At 49.7% G+C, this 21,616-nt stretch overlaps 6 protein-coding genes across 6 annotated transcripts; 2 read left to right on the forward strand and 4 right to left on the reverse strand.

The window, feature by feature from the left end:
- Positions 1-1,200: 1,200 nt before the first annotated feature.
- On the reverse strand, positions 1,201-8,742 carry RhiXN_05219 (acetyl-CoA carboxylase; the record flags this gene model as incomplete). The annotated part of the gene is made up of 17 exons (XM_043325035.1): positions 1,201-1,630; positions 1,681-1,870; positions 1,922-1,948; positions 2,001-2,091; positions 2,151-2,246; positions 2,298-2,417; positions 2,471-2,550; positions 2,601-4,855; positions 4,903-5,071; positions 5,127-6,237; positions 6,439-7,388; positions 7,448-7,693; positions 7,749-8,234; positions 8,285-8,443; positions 8,498-8,516; positions 8,570-8,652; positions 8,703-8,742. The coding sequence occupies 17 exons, from the start codon at positions 8,740-8,742 to the stop codon at positions 1,201-1,203; spliced, it is 6,552 nt and encodes a 2,183-aa protein (XP_043177454.1).
- Positions 8,743-9,815: 1,073 nt separating this feature from the next.
- RhiXN_05220 (uncharacterized protein) lies at positions 9,816-11,296 on the forward strand (the record flags this gene model as incomplete). Its single annotated transcript, XM_043325036.1, has 2 exons — positions 9,816-10,307; positions 10,376-11,296. The coding sequence occupies 2 exons, from the start codon at positions 9,816-9,818 to the stop codon at positions 11,294-11,296; spliced, it is 1,413 nt and encodes a 470-aa protein (XP_043177455.1).
- An 815-nt stretch (positions 11,297-12,111) lies between these two features.
- RhiXN_05221 (transporter protein Sec9) lies at positions 12,112-13,413 on the reverse strand (the record flags this gene model as incomplete). Its single annotated transcript, XM_043325037.1, has 3 exons — positions 12,112-12,284; positions 12,335-12,763; positions 12,822-13,413. The coding sequence occupies 3 exons, from the start codon at positions 13,411-13,413 to the stop codon at positions 12,112-12,114; spliced, it is 1,194 nt and encodes a 397-aa protein (XP_043177456.1).
- A 1,817-nt stretch (positions 13,414-15,230) lies between these two features.
- Positions 15,231-16,410, reverse strand: RhiXN_05222 (transporter protein Sec9; the record flags this gene model as incomplete). The annotated part of the gene is made up of 3 exons (XM_043325038.1): positions 15,231-15,403; positions 15,456-15,872; positions 15,930-16,410. 3 exons carry the CDS (start codon positions 16,408-16,410, stop codon positions 15,231-15,233), a joined length of 1,071 nt encoding a protein of 356 aa, XP_043177457.1.
- A 572-nt stretch (positions 16,411-16,982) lies between these two features.
- Positions 16,983-18,937, reverse strand: RhiXN_05223 (FGGY-family carbohydrate kinase; the record flags this gene model as incomplete). The annotated part of the gene is made up of 4 exons (XM_043325039.1): positions 16,983-17,941; positions 17,997-18,294; positions 18,351-18,596; positions 18,653-18,937. The coding sequence occupies 4 exons, from the start codon at positions 18,935-18,937 to the stop codon at positions 16,983-16,985; spliced, it is 1,788 nt and encodes a 595-aa protein (XP_043177458.1).
- Positions 18,938-19,340: 403 nt separating this feature from the next.
- Positions 19,341-21,407, forward strand: RhiXN_05224 (RNA recognition motif protein; the record flags this gene model as incomplete). Its single annotated transcript, XM_043325040.1, has 5 exons — positions 19,341-19,353; positions 19,402-19,455; positions 19,616-20,050; positions 20,100-20,684; positions 20,737-21,407. The coding sequence occupies 5 exons, from the start codon at positions 19,341-19,343 to the stop codon at positions 21,405-21,407; spliced, it is 1,758 nt and encodes a 585-aa protein (XP_043177459.1).
- Between the last annotated feature and the right edge of the window lie 209 nt (positions 21,408-21,616).

The following is a 21,616-nucleotide window of genomic DNA, read 5'->3' on the forward strand; positions in this document are numbered from 1 at the left end:
GCTCGCCATTTACTACATACCATTATGCAACTAAACTAAAGCTTTTGTAACACAGAAATCACCGCATATGGTATGATATAGCCCAAAGAACAAAGTGACACTAGCCTGTATTAGTATGCCTATTATCATGAGCCGTTCACGGAGGAGTTTCTGGGAGTCATTATCACACACAATTGAATGCTCGGCGTAGTATCTGGCGTGCCGCGCTAGCCGTCGGCATCGAGTAGCAGGTATCCGTAGACCCTTATTCTTCGAATGGGCTTGAGACCTTATAGCCATCTTCCGCGTATCAGAAGTAGGGGGGAGTGACCATGTTGTCTGCAGTAGATATCTTCGATTCTACGGATAGTCGGGCTTCTTTCGCTCGTATCGGACTCTAAGGAAAGCGGAGGTTGGTCCGAAGTAGACGCACACCATATGTATCCTTGCATCGTTATCATTTAATGGTAGCACCAATGCCGAAAAAATGTGGTATTCGCTGCAACTGTCCAAAGCTATGGTGTAGGAATAGTGTCCTCGGTGATATTTACATATAAAATCTTGACTAAGCATTTACCCAAGTGTGCAGATAGTACCTTGTGCTGGCATTAGTAGCCGCAAAATGTCTCAAGCGTCAAAGCAGATGGGAAAATAGTCGCTACTATGTATTCAGTAGAATGTATCTTTGGGTACTTATTAGGGCTATTATAGGTATCTTTTCGGGTTAGCTAAATGCGCCAATGTGATGTAGTGTGACATGAACGTTTATTTAATAGTCAGCATTCATTGCGTCACCGATTTGAACAACTGATTCCAATGACAAGAATACACCATCTCCGGCCAAATTACCCTACCGGGTATGTGGCCACTACTGGTCGTGCTGTAAACTCACTTTCCCCCACATTTCACCCACATTTCACCCCCGTGGATCGCGTTCGAACACGCTGATTGTATGATCGTATGCTATCTTGGAGTGAGATTATCTGAGAGGGCAGGTCGAGCATGCTCGCCCGCCGATCTTGGACGGCATTCGTTGAACGTTTATCACACAATCATTTATTGGACGTATTGTAGTCATTTATGTTCAACTATAACCAGTATAAGGAAAAAGGGAGTGCCAATGCAAAAATAATGAAAGCGAATGCCTAACCCCAAACTACGACTAAGGATGGGAATATGATGGGGGCCCTAGGATTCATGTATTAGTTTTGTCAAACAAAATCAAAAGACGTGCTTACCTCCACCTGAGCTAGTGTGCAGAGCACCGGTAATAGCCACCTTTTCTTCATCCGTAAGCGTATCAATTACCCGCAATATTCCCTCTAAAGTTGCCTTCCTGTGGTTCTGAGAGAGCTCAACAATCTTATGAGTAATCTCCGCATGGCGAACCGAGCTGAGCGCGGTAGTCAGGTCCAATGCTTCGAGTGCCTCGGCTAGCTTCCGCTTGTCATTGTGATCAATGTCGGATGGCACAAGAGATTCCAGTAGGCGAGTTCGGTGGGTCGGAAGGGATTCCGGGCTTGCTTCCGCAATCACAGCAAGTGCAGCGTTACGCGCTAAACGTGCGCGCAATGCCCAATAGAAGTGGCGACGAGCATCCTTCCAAACTACCGGCTGAGCGCACCCCTTTGCGGCCATTCGCCCAGTCCGGCTGGATTGGGTGGTTAGCAATTGGTCGATTAATTCAACAAAGCAGCTTACTCATGGAGATCAGCGTACAACAAGGCAATCTGTTTGTAGGTTGGCATGAGAAGTGTCTCGCGTTCAGCAAGGGCGCGCGAGGCTTCGGCACGCTCTTCTGCAGTCTTCGTGCTGTCTTTGCTATTGGTCTTCAGCTGAGAATACGAATCGTCTAGACGCTCCATGAGCGCCAACAATCTTTCCCGGCGCACTAAATAAATTATATTAACTTGAGTGAGTATAGTTTAGTAACTCCACTCACTCTTAATCTCCACGATACCCTCAGGTTCTATACCAGCGGTTAGTTGGATCGCGCTTACCGAATTTCAGAAAGAGCTTACCTAAGACCCCAGCGCGTGCGTCCACATCTGCATACATTTCCATTTGCTCCGAGTTGATAGAAGGATCTAAAACAACCCAAGCACCACCACGCTGCAGCCCAGATAGTATATAAGCAGATGCTCAAGTATTAGTATACTCGAGATACTTACAAGTTCACCGTTAGGCACAATGTACACGAAAATGGGTTGCTTGTAACTCGAGAGGCCATCAACGATCTTGGACCCTTGTTTGAGGACCTCATCGTACTATGGGAAACCCTCAATATTGTGTTACTTTTGTGAATCATGCACACTTACCATGTCCTGTTGGCCGCCGGAGAAGCCACGCCAATTGGCAAATACAATAAGAGGTAAACCCTCGCGGTTGAAATCGAAGATAGCTTGTGCGGTCTTGTAGGCAGAGTTGGGATACCATACCTAGTCATTGTGAAGTATAAGCAAGAAGCCATTCCACATTCTAAATCGCTTACTTGGCCAGCCTCCATAATACGCTGCTCGAATGATGCCGGATTCGCAGGGTCGGCAGGAATAATTCGTTCAATCGTGCGGGCTGAGTAAAGGGCATTCAGATCAGTCCACATTAAACCTAAATGAACTCACTCTCGACTGATATAACACCGACTGGAATGCCTGCTAGGCGAGCACGTCCAACCACCACAGTTTGAGCCCAGCCGCTGAGTGTCTCTTGGAACGACTTCTTGTCGAAGAATCCGGACAGGAATTCACCAGTAGCCTCATCGACCTTGCCTTCAACGAACCAGCGAGGGTCGTATGGCCCCTTTGGTGGCGTATATTCAATGTCACGATCCCAAGGGTCTGAAGCAGTGGTGATTGGTAGTTTTGCGCCTTTACGTTCGGGGATAAAGGACAACCATCTCAAGATATGAGTAGCACCTTCTAGGTCGCTTGCAGCAGTCAAGTGGGAGACTCCATTCTTGTGCATGATCTGGGTACCACCGAGCTGTAGGTTAGAGGTGTACACCTCCCGACCCAAAACCTTATTGAGTGCAGGAGCTCCGGTGAGAATAATCGGCTGGCCCTCGACCTGGACGGCACGTTGACCAAGACGAACGAGATAGGCACCGATACCAACCGATCGAGCAGTAACCAGAGTGATTGTGAAAATATCATCGTAGGCCCTCGAAGTTTCTCCTGCTATGAGACCAGACCCCCTCAAGCACTCAACACCCAAACCATCTTGTAGACCAATTACGTCGGTGATCTTAAAGCGGGTCTCGCCTTCATCCTCAATTTGAGTGGTCAAAACGCTACCAGCACCTTTTTCATTGAGCTTCGCGTGATTCTCGGGAGTGAGGTATAGGTAGCTGACACCCTGTTCAGGGCGGTCCTTGTCGTTCCATGCACACGAGAATAGACTGAGTGCTTCCTCGGCCAAGCCAATACGAGCTCCAGAGTTGGCGGATAAATAGATGCGAGGAAGACCACGTTGACGAGCGTACTCGGTGACTAGATAGAAGAATTGGTCCTCAAGGGGTCCAAATGAGCCAATCTTATACGTGATATCGTTGGCGACAGCGACCAGCTCGCGACCCTTTGGATACTCGGGGGTATATACGGTAAATACCCAACCAACCATACCGCATGTGTTATTCCCGGGAGCGCGGTCAACCTCTTGCAACTCGTCGTTCTCGTCCAGGACAAGTTCCCTGGACTGGAGCAATTTCTTGGGAATAACCAGGTTCGGGTTACCATTCTTCGCGTCAATCCAGAGGTTATGAAGGGCCTTCATGAAAAGGTCAGGGAAGTCGTACACATAGGTCGTGCCAATGATGTGTGCCTGGTAACGCTTGGGTTGCAGTGACTCCTTGGTCGGATAAAGATAATGGACAGGCTGCAAGTGGAGCGGCCCCTTCTCGGTCCCAATGGTCTTGAGGATCTTGGTACCCTTGTCGGTCATAATCTCCTGGTAAGCAAAATAGTTCACGATAAAACCGGATACGTTCTCGATGACGCATCGGAGGGGGGAAATATTTCCTTCTTCGTCCTCAAGTACAATGCGAATCTCGGCCCCAGTTACGTGGAGACGCCAGAGTCGCTTGCCGTGGCGCTCAATGAAGCCAGCAATCGCCTCAACAACTTCCTCATAAGTAACGGATAGATTGTATACAAAGTTGAGTGCAATGTGGTTGCAGTCGGTGTTTCGGTGCTGAGAACCAACGACTTCGAGGGCGTCAAGGATGGTGCCGACAAGGCGGTCAGTTTCGGATAACAAGTAATCAGCCATTCGCATGTTTCCGCGTAGACGGCCAGGTCGAACAAGTGCGCGGATGAAAAAGCGACTGTCAAATTGGTTTTCACGGGCGACGGCATGATAAACGTGGATCTGTTGATTGTCGACGAAGCATGGGGTAAGTTTGAAGTTTGAAAGGCGACTGAGCTCGAGCTGGTACGCAAGTGCGGGTTCAATGTTACGAATGGCCTCTTCTTCACCCCATTGGTTACCCATGTCACGCATGGTAAAGTACCAGGGATACCGAGCGGGTCGACATATGAGGAAAGTGACACGGCGGATGCCGCGTTCGTTGAGGATTGAGATCTTGTTGTTGACGAGCGCAAGTAACTTCTCTCGCCATGCCGCATCTTCCATATCGTCGGAGGGGACGAAGACACGCAAAGCAAAGTACAAAACATTAGGGGGTTGGACGCCTTGACCATGCCTACGGGAATAATCATCCGGGTTAAAGTGAGGGAGTTGCTCTGCGACCTTCTTGAAGCCGTTCAATAGCACATCGAAATTGGGGAATGTAGCGATGGTACCGGTACGAATGGGTTCACGACTATCGACAATATAAGTTAGATCGCTGACTGAGCCAGAACGTTTTGGAGCATCGACACTAAAAGAGGTAAATATCGTTTTCCTATGCGATAGAATGGGACTTACCCATCGCTCAGACGAGGGGTAGAAGGAGGAGAACTAGACTGTCCAAGCTTGAACCTCCAAGACACGATATTAGGGGCATCACCATCGTCCAGATCATCGCCCTCCTCATAATCGACGGAAATGAGGTTATATGCACGGTAAGCTCGACGGACGTATACATCCATGGCGGCTAAACCTCAGAATTAGAATGGCTTGCGCTTAGATAGAACATACAGGTAACTCACCCAGAGAAATCCATCGATCCTTATGGGTGAAGAATGTTGGTAAGACGTCGTACACAATGAACCTCGAATCTGTCAATTCGCGCAAGTTCTCGGCCGAAGGTTGACGATGACCCGCGCCTTGTTCGCCGTAGTAGCCAGTGCGGACTGATTGAGTGAGAATCTGTTCCATCTGAGACGAACGCTCCTCATACGACGGCTGCTGGGTTCGAATAAGTACCTCGCGTGCTTTGAGCGCGACCTGTGTTGCAGAGCGACTTTCCAGCGCGGCGATGCTACGAAGTACCGTGTTTAAGCTCTCGTCGATACCGCCGACAGAAGGACCAGGAACTTGGCGTTGAATTTCGTCGAGAAGTGCCGAAACGAGCTTGTTCTTGCTCTGCGCCTTGGAATGGCTGAGCACAAGTGCAGCAACCTTGTCGAGTTCTGTCTTGTATTGGTCCCGAAGTTTGAGAACCTTTTCTTCAAATTGACCTCCACCGAATAGCTTTTCGGTTGATTCGTAGCGCTGGAGAAGGCCAATGATCACTGACCATTCGTGAATCTTGATCCCATTTCGGTAACGATCGACGATATCAAAAAGAGCACCAAACTGGGCCCTGATAAGGGGACGATCTTGGGCCCTGACATTTTCCTGAAGATGATTGTCCAGAAGTTTGCGTACCCTCGCGGCCGGGAACTCTTGCGGGGCAGGCTTCGCGTGGGCCGTGTCAATCGCCGCCCGGATAGCGTCCTCAAGCTTCGATGGAAGACGACCGGAGAGCGAGGCGAGAGTTGCAGCGCATTCGGAGAATGGTAGTTCAGGATCGTGAAGCACGTTAAGAAGATCTTTAAGAGTGCTGGACATTATGGCTTGATTATCGAACCCGTCAAGGATATTGTGCATGACCTCGATCGAAGCATGAAGACGCTGATGAGGCTTGCTGCCGATGACGTTAGGAGGGCCCATCGCTGGCAGGAGTCCATCGAACGGCTTCGCATGCTTGACTCGCGCAGGGTCATCAAGAGTAAGGATACCAATGATGTCACCTGGCTCGAGGCTTACTCCGGGTTGCTTGACAAACATTACCGTCCCATCCTCCGAAGCGATAAGTTGCATGAGCATCTTCATGACCTACTCGCTATCGGTTAGTAGGTAATTCCACCTTTCAATATTTAAGCCTCACCTCAATTTCAGCATAAGGCTCTCCAGCCCTAACATGATCCCCAGTGTCGACCAAAAATCTAATCAGTTTGCCAGGACTTGGGCTTCTCAATTGAGTGGATCGTTCTCTTGTTCGATTAAACATGTCTTCGAGTCGACCATAACACGTACGGCACCGACCTCCTCGCGCCAGTAGACCGAATGGCTCTTCCCGTCAAGCAGGACAAGCAAACCCCCATCTGCGAGCGGGCGAGCTCCAACCATAGTGCGGCCACCATTAAGGTAGAGAGTCCAAGTGGTGAGAGAAGAGCGAGCAGCAGTGAACGAGTAGCGAGTATTTTCGTAGATAAAATCAACGCCGAACACAGTCTTGAGAGTATCGCGCGCAGGAACCTGACCTTTGTCGAGGATTGCTCGGTATTCGGCCCAACAAGCCTCGCTCATCACGTGTGCCTTCATCACGGCGCCACAGATAACGGCCAAAGTCGAGTCAGGACGTTCAGCGGTCAAGTTATTGCTAATCAACGTATCAAGCCAGCCGGTTGTGAACGTGTTTTCGGTGAATGCTTGTGTCTGGAGAAGTTTGATCAAGTATTCAACTGTAGTCCTGAAGTCGCCTCGAATATTCAGTTCCTTGAGTGCGACAACCATATTTTTCCGGCTTTCTTCACGGTCCGCCCCGTATGCAAAGATATGTCCAAATTGAGAGTCGGCAAACTCGTGCAAACCACCAGCTGAGCCGACAGAGAAGTAACCCCAGACATTCGTGTTGGATCTGAAATTCAGCTCTTGCAAGGTTCCACTGGAAGGTTTGAATCCTGCATCAGGATTTTCAGCCGTGATTCGGACTGCAACGACATGGCCCTTGGGTTGGGGTTTGCGCTGGAGCTGGTTGGACTCTGGCTTAACGAGATCGAAATCGATCTCAGAGGTGCCATGAGGTGCAAGCCCGTATAATTGGCGAATGTCACGAATGTGGTGGAGAGGAATACCCATGGCAATCTGCAACTGAGCAGCGGGGAGATTTACTCCTGTGACCATTTCGGTAGTGGGATGCTCGACTTGGAGACGTGGGTTAAGCTCCAAAAAGTAAAACAAGTCTTCTGAGGGACTGTACAAGTCTAAACCCAGGCAGTCAATCAGTTAGCCGGAGATCGAGAAGCACTTTGGAGATCCTCACATTCAACTGTCCCCGCACTAACATATCCTACAAGTTTCGCCAGTCGCACAGCTGCGCGTTCCAAGTCCTCAAATCGCTCCCGTTTAGTGATGGACACGGGCGCCTCTTCAATGATCTTTTGATGGCGCCTTTGCACGGAGCAATCGCGGCCAAAAAGTGATATAGCGTTCCCGTATTGATCGGCAAGGACCTGTACCTCGAGGTGACGGGCAGAGCCGGCAAGCTTCATGATAAAAATCGGCGATCCTGTAAACAGAGTACGTTAAAAATTGAATTCACGTCATTCCATCGAACCACATACCTGGAACCTCTCCGGCAACCGCATTGTATGCGTTTTTGAATGCGCCAGCACTATCAACTTTTCGGATCCCCTTGCCGCCGCCACCTTCGCTAGCCTTGATCATAACTGGCCAGCCTATTTTTTCGGCACGATCAAGACCCTCTTCCACGCTGGTGACGCATGCTGCCTTATATACTTCATCTGGGACCTCAACGAAACCGGACTCGTTGACTCTTGTATCAGTGATCCCGGAGCCGGACCAGGCCATAGTGGGCACATCCGCCGACTGAGCCACGATGGTGGATGAAATCTTGTCGCCCAAGGATCGCATAGCGGAGCCCGGGGGACCAATAAAAACAATCTTGTGCGGTGATGCAGCCAGAGATTCTGGTAACCTAGGATTCTCGGATGCGTGGCCCCAACCAGCCCATACGGCGTGTACACCTGCACGTTCGGCTACATCTACAATAAGATCGACATTTGCATAGTTATTATTGTTGGTTCCGCCTGACAATGCGCGTTAAAATACGAAAAACCATGTATGGCATAGTTATTACCAGGAACTTCGACATAGCGATCAGCCATTCGAATGTAATCCGCATTGACCTTGAGATCTTCTGGAGTTGCCATTACGGTAAACTCGACTGCACGTTCCGTTCCGAACGTCTCGTAGCACCATTGGCGTACAGAACGAATTTCTTTAACCGCAGCGATACCTAATAGGAATCGGTCAGTGGTATGCGGCGTGACCAAATTAAAGACAGACTGACCATTGTTGGCAATGAGGATCTGCACGAGGAAAGGTGTTTAGCATTTAGATGAAGGCTGGGTATCGGGCGTACCTTGGTAATCACGGTGTGTCCGCCCTGGGCTTTTACGTGCTCATAAACCTTGTCATGAGCAGCTGTATCGATCGAGTTCCCCCCTGTTACAAAGGTAAATACATGCAGAACAAACGCATAAAAAGCAGCATACCGATAAAATGCTGTACTTTGGAATGGTCCGTCTCAACCATGGTGGAGGGAGTAGTCAGGGTTAATTGCCTCGGATGAATTTATATATATGTTTTTGACAACGTGCCCCCAACGCGTATAACCCCGACAGTTGGGGTGAAGGGGTGGGGTTACGAATAGCTTACTAATCCGGCTAGCCTGACATAACACACGCGCATCCACAGCACTCCGAGTCTTTGTCGGCGCGTCTTCCGGACCCAGTACCCACCACGTCTGTTCGAGCCAACGTACACACCAATAATTGAAAATTCCTGGGTGGACTATCGGGACGGCGATGATGACGTCTTGTACGTCTTAACCCAGAGCTCTGTGTTTTGAAACAGGAGCCTATGTGGTAACATGCGGAACGGAACGCACGCACATGCACAAATTATTGCATGTGTATCCTCCTATCAAGGACGCAAGCATGTCGAATTTGAGTGTACGATCACGATGGTGCTTACATGTCGGTGCCTTGGCTGATATATCTGGGGATGGAAGGCTTCTTAATTTGGTCACCCAAATGCGACAGCCACACTATAGTTACACCTTCATCCTATCAGAAACGAAGTCTACGTCAGGGACCTTATTTGTGCTTTCAACTAGGCGAAGTTTGTGAGCGCAACATTCGGAGACTATTCCCAGCAGCCTGGTAGCATCCTATTATGGAGCATATGCGGCGGCCCAAATCCTTGTGCAAATAACAAACCGGGGGCAGTGGCTCAAGGTAGTCAAACTCCAAGAATTTTTACCCGGGTCGTGTGCTTTCGATAGGGTCAGTGGAGAGAGTTTCCCGTGTATCGAGTTCTGTTTTCCACGAAGATCGAGCCCCTTTACACTTTCTCTCACCCCTCAGGCAAACAAGTAAATAATCTTAGCATTCGACTCGTATTTTCAAGTGGGTCCGAGCAGTGCGGAGCCCCTATCCGCTTCATCCGAAACTAGGACCTCCTATATTGTATGTGATTCGTTGTCATCCTACATTTGTCCCCAGTTAAAACCAGCTCGAGCTCCTAGGTTATCATTACGTTCTTCACCACTCTAATTCTAGATTCGCCACTTCCAATCATCCTACGTAGCTAATTTCTTCCCCGACATGAATGTCAGTACCTACGCTGTCGCTCCATGTACGCATTTTCCCCAACATGATGAGCTCATAGGGGCTCTCGACCGCCTCTTCCGGGAGCACCGTGCACCCCCAGCAATTGTACAGCACTCGTTTTCCGACCGTCGCCCCGCAAACCATTACGAAGAATTTGTTTACCTTATTACACCTTTTCTCATTCGTCCGACGAGTGAGCTCTTGGAAGACATCGGTCGTACCGTCGCTCCAGCCCAGGCTCGCTTTACGACCCTCCTCAGTTCTCACCTCTCTCCGGTATTTCCCCCACCGCCGGTATCTACATTGTATGCGCCTCCCAATGAAAAGGATTTCGTTGTGGCTCGATCACGCCTCCACCTAGCCGATGTCCATACGGGTAACACCGTGCCGGGCGGGTTCCAGTCCACATTCGAAAGCACAATGACAATCCAATCGGCAGAATTCAACCAGATTAGGTCAACGCTTAGTGGGGCTTATATCGTAAAGGTAAACCCACCCATCCTCTCCCCCGTTGTTTCAAGTACCGCCCTGCCCACGCTGACTCCATTATTCAGCCATGCTCTAAAAACCCGGGCAATGCAACGCTTACCATTGTTTGTCCTCGAGTTATACTTCGGCACAGTACTGACTCGAATCGCCATTCATACGTTCTCCATTCTCTTTCGGCTACCGTCCGTCAAGATCCCAATGCTCCGTTGGGATGCACTATCGCCCCACACTTTGCCCCACGCGATCCAAGATTTGAAAGGACATGCAATGGCCTTCGCTACGAGTGTACCTGGGTCTGGGAAGTCTTGGACAAAGAGCTGCGCGCAAACGGATTCACGGGCTGCGATGACCGACATATGCCGGGTACTGCGGTGGACTCCAACAACAACGAATCCGGCGCTGCGGCTGTAAAATCCGGGAGTGTGACACACGGTAACACCGAGCCTATTGCTCGCGCTTGTTTCCGACAGCGCTCAGCTACTATTCCGAATAGATGTCCCAAATCACCCTTATTCGAACCACCCGCCGAAAGTATCGTAGTCAATGTCCCCGTTTCTTCTTCGACTTCTACAATACATCCCCTATGTGTGACATTTGTCGCCACACTCACGAGCGCCCCAGGCCTGGACGCTATTGATGCCATACACCGATCCTCGCAGTGGGCAGATCCTCAAGCCCGCGAGGATCTCCAAAACGCGTTCGACAAGGCTCACCCTGCGGTGCAGGTTGTACACCATGTGGTTCGAGTCGAGATCCCGGATGTGAGAGAGATGGTTAGGACCAGGCTAGGATATGACGAGCTGGATAGTCCCAGCACAGACTTGGAAGTCGAAAGACTGGGGGGTCCGGAAATTGGGGTGTATGCACACCGACGTAGGGGTGATTCCTTTTTCGGCGAACTACAGATCTCTCTAGATCGGGATGCCGGTGTAGTAGGAAGAAGGGGAGACGAAGACGAAGAAGATAATTCGGAAGATGAAGAATGACCCAGGCCTAGGCGCGACTTGGGACGATGTGTGAAGGGCAGTAGGAGTGGACATTCCATTGATGTAGAATCACGCTTACGGTGACGAAACCGGACTAGCTAATACTGTAAAATTGTGCTTCTTATATTCCTTTGTAACTATGTATAAGTCATTGTACATTAAAATTTGTTTGTGTTCTTGTCAAACCCAAGTTATTTAGCGACTGTCGTCATTGTTCAATTTCAATGCAATGCACGGCCAATCATGTCATCACTATCTTGCTACCCGTTACTAACGCCGGATTACACCGGAAACACCGGACATTTTTAGTTCGTATATAGGAACGATGCCGCGCGGTGACTTACAAGCGAATTGGACATGATATTCCCGCATTACCGAGCGATGTGTAAAACCAAACCGAGCTCAAGGATACCAGTTTTGAGCCACATCTGATCGGCTCGAGGGATCAGCTATATTGATACTCTTGGCAAGTAAACAATGGGCAATGCAGATCATTGCAATCTAGATCCTATGATTATACTAGGGCATGGTAGACGATCGAGCCTCCACACCGCACTTAGGAGATAGCTACTCAATCATTTGGGCTCAAATAGAGCACAGGTTCAATTCAATTTTGGGGGTGAGATATCCACTGTCATCATGCGGTTCAAGAGGCTCAACTGTATTGCAACTGAACAGCAAACTCGGAAAGCTCGCGAAGACGAAATGATTTATTGGATATGGTCCAAAGCATGCGATTCGTTATATCTAAAGTATAATTGTACACGTTGCAATCGAGAAGTCCAGACAAATGAATCCCGTAAAGTGATGTACTTCTACTTGATGCGCTTGAGGCGATCGGTAGCGCGCACAATCTTGGTGTCCAGCTGATCGGTTTTGTTTGTGATTTTGTTCAGGCGCGCGTTTTGTGCGTCCAGTTCCTGACCAGAAGCCACAGCCAGTGCCTTAAGTCTCTTCGCAACATCGTGGATTTCGTCCAAATTGTCATCTATAACGGGACATCGTTAGTGTGATTGAAAAAACAAGGGTGCAATCCACACTTGCCTAGTTCATCTTCGAGTTCGTCGTCAGAAGCAGTGGCTTCGAATTGGTACCTCGACCTCGCAGCTTGCCGGGCCCTCTGTTGCTCAGGCGGCAAGTTCCTTCGTCCGCTCGAAATACCTTCCGCATCTTCTCCATAGTTGTCGTCTCCCCCATCTCCCGATCGTTGGCCATACGTAGCAGCACGTCCAATACGATTGTGGGAATCGCGCACGTCGACGGCTGCGTTTTCACGCTCGAAACGCTCTTGCTCGTGCCTATCAGCAATCCGCTGTTCTTGCTTACGGCGCTTCTCATCTTTGTTAAAAACGATAACCGGCCGGAAGATGGAGCGATTGAGCTGCTTGAGTTCGTCGGTCTTGTCCTCGGCACGGTTAGTGGAGCCTTTGGCCAGGTCCAGGTGACGTTCAGTATTGGCGATTTTCTCTATTTATTGACGTGTTATTATAAATTTTAGTAAATCAACTAAATCATTGAAACTAACCAGATTGATCTCCGAGTTTCAAAAGGGTGTTACGGGCGGTTTCTTCAGCTTCACGTGCGATTCTTAGCGCGTTACGAGTGCTTTGGACCGATTCTTGCTTCAACTGCCTGGTGTCTTGCTTGATACCCTCGATCTCTTCGTCTTCCTCCTCCGCAGTGAGCTGCCTTTGTTGACCATTATCGTCGTCGTCAAATCGGCGTCGAGGCTGAGTAGGTTGGCGGCCTGCAAACAGCTCCGCTCGGTCATTGTCTACATCCGCGTAACCGCGCGAATACTTGTCGCCAACGTTCGCATTGCGGGCATAGCGGTCGGTTTGAACGGTAGGTTTCTGATAAGATGAGCTGGCATACGGATCGCCATCGCGGGATTGGTTGTAGACACTGGCATTGGAACGATAACTTGGGGGAGGGCCGATACTGGCTGCATCAGCCGGGCGGTTTGAGGCCCCAGCAAACAGCTCCTGACGGGATTTGTCTTCGTCGCTGCGGCTGTTCGTGTATCCGTACCCGCCACCCCCGCCGCTCGAAGGGGCGGCTTCGGCAACCGGAGGTATTTCGTTACGGCTACTGCTGCGACTGAACCAGCTGGGCATGGTGATGGTAATATACAGGAAGTTGCAGTCGAGGGGAGCGGGAGAGATGAGTTTTTATAGGATTCGGTGGTGCTACGTTGCCGACGGGACGGTGGTGAGGCGATGAAGTGGGCTGACACGAAAGCGGTCCCTTGGACTAATATATGACCTAATCTGGCTACCGGCGCTTATATCGCCGTTGGTCTAGATTGGCCTGTGCATACAGCCCATCCTGGTGTGGGATGTATGTTCTCTACACGTTTGACTATGGTGCTGAGCTCAAGGAAGGTTAATAAGAATATCAGCATTATCAGCCTCTGGTACCCAATTGTTGTAGAGCACTGTTTGAAGTTCATCATAATATTAGGTCCCCTCCAAATCTTTAATGGCGGGGCTTTTCTGTGCACTGTGTCCCCCCGAACGAGTCTGGGTAGTTACTTGATGCGATCTATACATAAATATCCATCGAGGGACCTATTGTTGCACAATGAGGAGTGCATGAATTTTATATTAAGCTCCTACACAGCGCAACCCCTCCAAATCTTGGCGATTTCCATTCGGCCATTCCTTACAAACGACCCACAATTAGGAGTAAACCATTCGGGTATCTAATTATTCCCAATCCTGCCCTGTAGCTCGCTATCTTATTGGACACCCTCAAATTGGTACCAAATCAGATCCTCCTTCCACAAGGCATGCGGAACTTGCGTTTGGCAAGAACTCAGCCCCAAAATATACATACAAAATATGCTTCCAGAGAGCCCTGTTTCCCCTCCTCTTAGATATGTAACCTCGACGATATTGTTTACTGATCAAAGATTGCCTATTCCATAAGTGTTCGAATCCCTTCAGTAGGACCAGAGAGCTTAGCCAGGGTGGTCTTTGGCCATTGCCCAATAACAAGAGGTGTTTGCACACTACCTTCGATATAAGGTATTGGCTTGTTTCTCACTTATACTGGGAGTACGGTTATCTCGGACTCGGTGCATTGCCATCTGTTGGTTTGTGGTCCATGCAGGCTGATTCACGGGCGCTAATAATGACCTAGAGCTCGAGTTTAAACTCATGTACTATTACAGCACCAATCAATACGTAAAATATTCATGAGGAAACGAGTTTAATCAAAAGCTTGCTATTTCTAGATAGAACAAAATAAACCCATTGGTGAGATACCCAACGGAGCAACGAACCACTGGCTGCTGGTCGCCGACGAGATGGAAGTTACGTATACGTACATGTTAAGAGGAAGGCCTTTGTTTTTATGTTTGAATAAGAGAGTCAAAAGAGAAAATAAAACCTAAATTCAATATTCTTAAAGAGGTTCAGGCGGGTAGGTATGCCACACCTGCTGGCGGTGACTGCTTGACATGTGCTTGGGAAGTTCGCTTCAGATCTGTCAAAAAAGTAAACGAGTACATTCGAAGCACAGATTTTGACTCCGATGAGCCTGTTTTCTGCCTCCCTCCCCTCTGCTAGCTTCCCTGTGCATAGCTTTGCATGTAATGATGTCGGATCGTTTGTGCAGTCATTCTTAAGCCAAAATCTGGTCTCAGCGAAATGATCAGTACAAAAGATCGGTAGGCTGATTACCATGTGCAAGCGTGCGGGTATTTTGATGGCTATTGTCCCTATAGACTAAAAGTACCAAACGCGTTTCAGTCTATTTGCCGGGAATTCCATTCAGCTTTTGCATTGGTACTATACTCAGATCTATCTAAGATCACGGAGTTTGATTCCCCCTCGCATTGAACCTGCAGTTTGTCAGTGGCTCATGATACTGCTATGAGAGAAACGATTTATCCGGCGTTCACAAGGCGTTCGTACATACACCGAATTAATCACTTAATGCGCTTCAAGCGCCCTGTCGTTTGTACGATTTTGGCGTCCAGTTTATCGGCATTGTTCGATATTCTTCCAAGGCGCGGGTTCTGCTGATTAAGTTCTTGGCCTGAAGCTTCAGCCAGCCCTTTAAGCCGCTTAGCAACATCATGTATCTCGTCCAAGTTGTCATCTGATAAAAAGGTTTCAATCAGCTAATGCAAGAAACAAGTCAATTCACTTACCTAGTTCATCCTCGAGCTCGTCATCGGATGCAGTGGCTTCAAACTGATACTTTGCCCTCGCAGTTTGGCGAGCTTGCTGCTGCTCGGGAGAAAGCCTCGGCGCATCTCTAACAACACCTCCTTGACCATCTCCATAGTTATCGATGTCATTATCTCCTCCCTCATATGAGCCGATTCTACCAAGGCGGTTGCGTGTGTCTTGAACATCCAATGCAGCCTTCTCACGCTCCAGCCGTTCAAGTTCATGCCTATCGTAAATTCTCTGCTCTTCTTTCTGCCTTTTCTTCTCTTTGTTGAAAGCGAACCGTGGATGAAATATTGACTGGTTCATTTTCTCGGTCTCACTGGTCTTGTCTTCCGCGCGGCTATGTGAGCCCTTAGCAAGGTCAAGATGACGCTCAGTGTTGGCAATTTTTTCTGGATAAATTCGTCAGGCTTGCTCTTTGTCGGATATAAATGCGAATCAAATCTCACCGGATTGGTCTCCGACTTTTAGCAAGGTGTTTTGCGCATCCTCCTCTGCCTGCCGAGCAATTCTTAGCGCATTACGTGTGCTTTGAACAGATTCCTGTTTGACACTTCTAACATCTCGCTTGATTTCTTCAACAGCTTCCTCCTCTTCTTCAGCGTTCATATCCACCGGCTCATTATCATTATATTGATTATGTGGTTGAGTGGGCTGGTGGCCAGCAAATAATTCGGTGCGATCGGTATCAATATCCCCGAACCCTCGTGCATATTTGTCTCCAATTCCTGTGTTGCGAGAGTAAGCATCGGGTTGAATTTGGCTACTGGCAGCGGGAGGATGTGGGCTCGGGGTATTCGCTGGCTGGCTAGTATTGGTTGAGAGCTCCGAGCGAATTTTCTTCGATTCGTCCTTGCTTCCTGTGTAACCCATGTCAATAACAGATGGGTGTTCGCCACGACCACGCCTACGGTTGAATAATCTAGGCATGTTGAGAAGAGAGTAGGGTGTGAGTAGTGTTTGCTATAGCGGTTTACATATGCGTGTCCTGCCTGTGGAGCGGGATGGTGAGGTCATACAATTCTAGACATTGCGGAGACCGGTATTTTGGAGGCTGTGCGCATATATTCAATACTATAAATGCTTTTTAATGAGTGTATCCGGTGAAATATGCCATAATATTTGGAAGCCGCCAAGGGTCGACGAACACGAGAATTTTTAAGGGACATATTTCCCGGTTTCGATTTGCCTAGACCTTTCCGAAATTTAAGAGGTAAATTTCTGTCCAAATTAAGTGTTAGGGCCGATCTACGGTCTGTAGGCGTGGATTCTTTTCGAGTCTTTCCGGCAGACCCAAAACCCATGACATTTTCGAATCAACGTACGGGACTCTCAAAGACTTCTGCCTGGCATAAAGTATCATAGCATCTATTGCGACCAGTTCGAATACCACAGTCTATCAAAGGCCTCCGACATACATACACACAAAGCACCATTCCCAAAAAAAAAAACTTCTGAAGTACAACCCAAAGCCCAAATAAGAACGCATATGAAAACCCACTTCAATCAAGTAGCAATCCGAAAACACCTAAGATCGAGCGCCACAGTCCTATCGCAGGCTTAGTGGCAATCGAAACAAGCTTGCTGGTCGCAGCCAGATCGCGAGCCCTACAAACTCGCACAACCTCCTCTTCGTTTTGTTGGTAAGCATGGACAAGGAGATTATACACCTCAACAGCTTCAGGATGAGGTTCGGCGACGAGCTTGACGCGCACACCTCCACCTTCGCGGGTCGCTTCCAGCGGAATCTCTTCGCGCCTTCCCTGCCAGTCTTGCGCATGGTCCAAGCCCTTGGTCGATCCCGTTGCGCGGTACCAACCCCATCGGGCGAGTAGCGCACCTCCTACGGTGGCGGATCCCGAAGCCTCGGCAACGTAGACAGGCAAGCCCAAGACGTCTGCGCAAACTTGCTGCATGGCGGTGTTGGTGGAGCTTCCTCCCGTCACGATACACCGCTTAACACCGCCGTTTCCATGCAAGATGGCTTGCAAGCGAGTCTTGATGCTCATCAATTGAGATTCGACTACTGCCCGAGTGTGTTCGGCTTGAGTAAGGTCTTGAGATTGGATAGTCTTCGTATGATCGAAGAAGAATTCTCCGTATACGCCGTCGGGAATGATTTCGCGAAGGGTAAAATAGAAGCCAAATTTGGAACTGTTACCCGGTGGTGTAGAAGTCAGCAGAGTATTGAATTCGTCCCAGGACCTTGAGGCGTGTTCGTCCCGGACTGCTTCGCGCGTTAGGCCGCCATTTTTGTAGCAGAGCATGGCGATAGAACCGCCGGCTGTAGTAGGGTGAGACAGAATATGAGAGGTGGTTGTGCAACTTGGAGGTTCGTTGGAGGGAGGAATAGAGACTAGGAGAGTCGTGGAAGTCCCGAAGGAGAGGATTGCGTCTCCCGGAGACGAAAGCATCACGATGGACGAGGGGTTGTCGCCCGTGAAAGGCGTCACAAGGCAATCTAAACAACGCATATAAGGACCTTTTTCCAACCCTACGAACCCAATCGTGCTTACCAGAATTGAATCCGAACCGCTCGATCCACCATCCGGAGACTCTGCCCATATTCGTGCCCCCCATTACTGGCTCTCCGCCCAATTTTTCCCTCAACTCCGGGCCATTTCCGGTTCCACCCGAACAGATATCAAGCAACTGTTCGTCGTATTTGCATGTGTGAACGTTCATAAGGTTCATCCCGCTAGCGTCAGCAATTTCGACAGGAGCGACTTTGCCAAGGAACAAGGATGTCAAGAAAGAAGAGATGAGCGAGATGTGGGCTGTGCGTGCATAGACATCAGGTGTCCGAGAAGCAACCTAGCAATCGACTGTCAGTTGACAATGAGAGTGTATGGATCGAGCCTCATGCGCACCTTGAGGATCTGAGATCCGGTAAAGCGCTCGTAAGCCCTGCTTCCAGTTAAATCTGATAGTGCCTGAGGGCCTCCAACGGCAGCTTCGATGATGCGACATTCTCTGGCAGTGCTGAAATCTTGCCAAATGGGGGCATTGGGAAGCGAGAATGCGTCCGCAGCGAGTTGTGCGGTGAGAGACTTGCTGGGGTCGAGGTTCGCAAGGAGCGACGTGGCCGAGGGGGACCAGTACACAGAACCATGTTGCTATATGGAGAATACCCAATTAGAAGACTGAGAAGTTGCTGGACGAAAAGACCAACCTGGGCAGCGCCCCCAACAGCGAGGACTCGCCCGAACTCGAGTCCAGCGTCTTTCAGACGTTGCATCACCAGGTCAATGGCATCAAGGAACAATGCGACGGGCGTGGTAATTTCACCATCTCCAGCAAGGCTAACGATAGACCCATTAGAGGTATTGTGATGGGGCAAATCCTTGTCGAAGCTGACAGTAGCAGAGACGAGGACTTGGTCGGAGCCCACAGAGATGGCAGAGGCCTTGAGAGCCTGTGTAGACAAGTCAAACCCGAGGAAGAGTGGGGCAAACATGGCAACGCGAATGAGACCTGGGAGACAGGCTGAGAGGTTATTTCTATTTTATAGTGTTGCGCTGTCCCGGATGTGGTCCCGGGCGTGAGGGGAACTGCCAAATGGATGGCCCGGGCTCCGAGTCCGGCCCATAGCCGCATTTGGATCTTTCGTCCGAGCCTAGACCAGGGCTCAGGTGTTTAGGCACGAGAACCATGAGAGTAAACATAAATTTATTTTTCCGAGTGTCATGGATGACCCATAGGCCAGGGAATGACCGCAACGCCAGCATTGGACTACAAGGCAAATTAGATAAACAAAACTCCAAACTCGGCTATAAAATTCAATTTCAGTCACCGCTGGGCGCTTAGGGTTGTTGACGCCCACGTGTGTTTGGCTACGGTTGTTTTCATCCACCACGACAATGGCAGACCTCGGTAGGTTGCTCACAGCTAGGACATGAATGAAATCTGACTTTATAACAGAGGCTCTCGCGCAAGCTGAACGGGCACTATCTGGTGCCAAAGACGACTCAAAGGGTAAGAACAAATGTCCCCAGCGGCTTCGTCGCTCATTCCTCTCGCTGTCATTTTCTTTTTTTATTTCCACGTTGTACAGCTAGCTAGCTCGAGCCCAAGTCTGATGCGACGACTACTGACCGTGCAGCTTAATAACGGTACTCACCCACATTGTTCTTAGATTCGCGCTCATACCGAGAAGATCGAGACCGAGACCGAGACCGCGAAGGAGGACGGGATCGGGATAGGCGTAGACACGACGATCGTGACCGCAGAGATCACGATAGGCGCCGCGACGAAGATCGCTATACTCCTGGCCGCCGAGATGACTATGATAGGCGAGACCGGGAGCGATACTCGGATCGAGACAGGGACCGTCGCCGCTATGACCGTCATGACGACAGGCGGCGTGACGACCGCAGACACGACGAGCACCGAGACAGAGACCGCGGAGGTCGGGGACGTGGCCGCAGGGATGAGCATGGGACCCCAGAGCGCCGGTCGCCTACTCCCGAAGGTGCCATTCCCCTTTCAAAGCGGATTCGTCGAGCTTCGGGATGGGATGTCTGCGCACCCGGATATGAAGGATACACTGCCATGCAGGCTAAGCATACTGGTAAGCGTAGCCTTATTGCCATATATACTTCAACTCACATGTGTATCAGGCATGTTCAATCTACCTGGAGCAAATCGCACACAGGTTGTACCCACCATTATGGGCATGTCAAGCGCGTTGCCACCCATCCATTATGGCCAGGGTTCGTTCGCGCCCGGAACTGGTGTACCCAATCTCGCTCGCCAGTCTCGCCGTCTATACGTAGGAAATATCACATATGAGGCCAACGAGAACAACTTGCAAGAGTTCTTCAACCGCAAGATGGTCGAGATGAAGATTGGCACTGGTGGAGGTGGTGACCCAGTCATTGGCGTCCAGATCAATCACGAAAAGAGCTACGCGTTTGTCGAGTTCCGTAGTGCCGAGGATGCTACCGCCGCTATGGCATTTGACGGGATCATGTTCCAGTCTGGTCCACTCAAGATTCGTCGACCTAAAGACTATACTGGCTCCGACCTTTCGGCACCCATGGGCGTACATGTTCCAGGAGTGGTCTCGACAAATGTTCCTGACTCGATCAACAAAATATTCGTCGGTGGCTTGCCGACTTATCTTGATGAAAACCAAGTCATGGAATTACTCAAATCTTTTGGCGAATTAAAGGCCTTTAATTTGGTCAGAGAAAATGGAAATGGTGCGTTCAGGCGAGACTGCCAGGTTGCCAAGCTAAATTTTTATTTTCACAGCCAACGCCTCCCAAGGCTTTGCCTTCTTCGAGTACGTTGATCCGTCGGTTACGGATATCGCTATTCAAGGCCTAAATGGCATGGAGCTAGGCGACCGTTTCCTCGTTGTCCAACGTGCTTCGGTTGGCGCCAAGTCGGGTATACCGGGTGTCCCGCCTGAACTCTTCGCGCCTGCCATCCCACGTCCGATTATGCCCATCACCGAGACTGCAGACCCCAACCCGAGTGATTCCACCATTTTGCTATTGCTTAACATGGTTGCGCCTGAAGACCTCACAGACGATGGCGAATATACAGAAATTGTTGAAGACGTTCGTGAAGAATGCTCTAAATTCGGGCCTGTACGATCGCTTGCTATTCCCCGTCCAGCCAAAAAGGAGAAGTCAAAATGGGATGCGAATGCAGGCGCACTTGTCACTGCTGGTGGTGCTGTTCTGGCTCCAGGCGCTGTTGGGGCCACCGCTGGGGATGGGAAGACCGACGAACAGCGTGGGGTGGGTCGCGTGTACATCAAGTTCGAAACGCCTGAAGGAGCGAGCTCTGCACTACGCGGACTGGCAGGTCGGGCGTTTGCTGGACGTTCGATTATCGCTACTATCCTTGCCGACGATGCAGATCATTCACCCCCGTTGTACGAGCTCTTCCCGAATGACGTGCAGAAGAGAGAGTAGTCGGCGTCAGAAATATATCTATTTTGTTGCTTTTAATTGTTTGTCGTTTATTAGCATTGGTAATCCTAGCAAACCTCGATGGTTGTATTTTACCTCGAAAATGTGATTGTGGAAGTTTGCGATCTGCTTAAACTTATGCGCCTGGATGCCTTCCCTCAGTCTGGCCTTTAGACCAAATCCACGCACGGCTACCGGTGATATACAACAGA

This window comes from Rhizoctonia solani, chromosome 2 (genome assembly GCF_016906535.1).
Source record: "Rhizoctonia solani chromosome 2, complete sequence".
Lineage (NCBI taxonomy): Eukaryota > Fungi > Basidiomycota > Agaricomycetes > Cantharellales > Ceratobasidiaceae > Rhizoctonia > Rhizoctonia solani.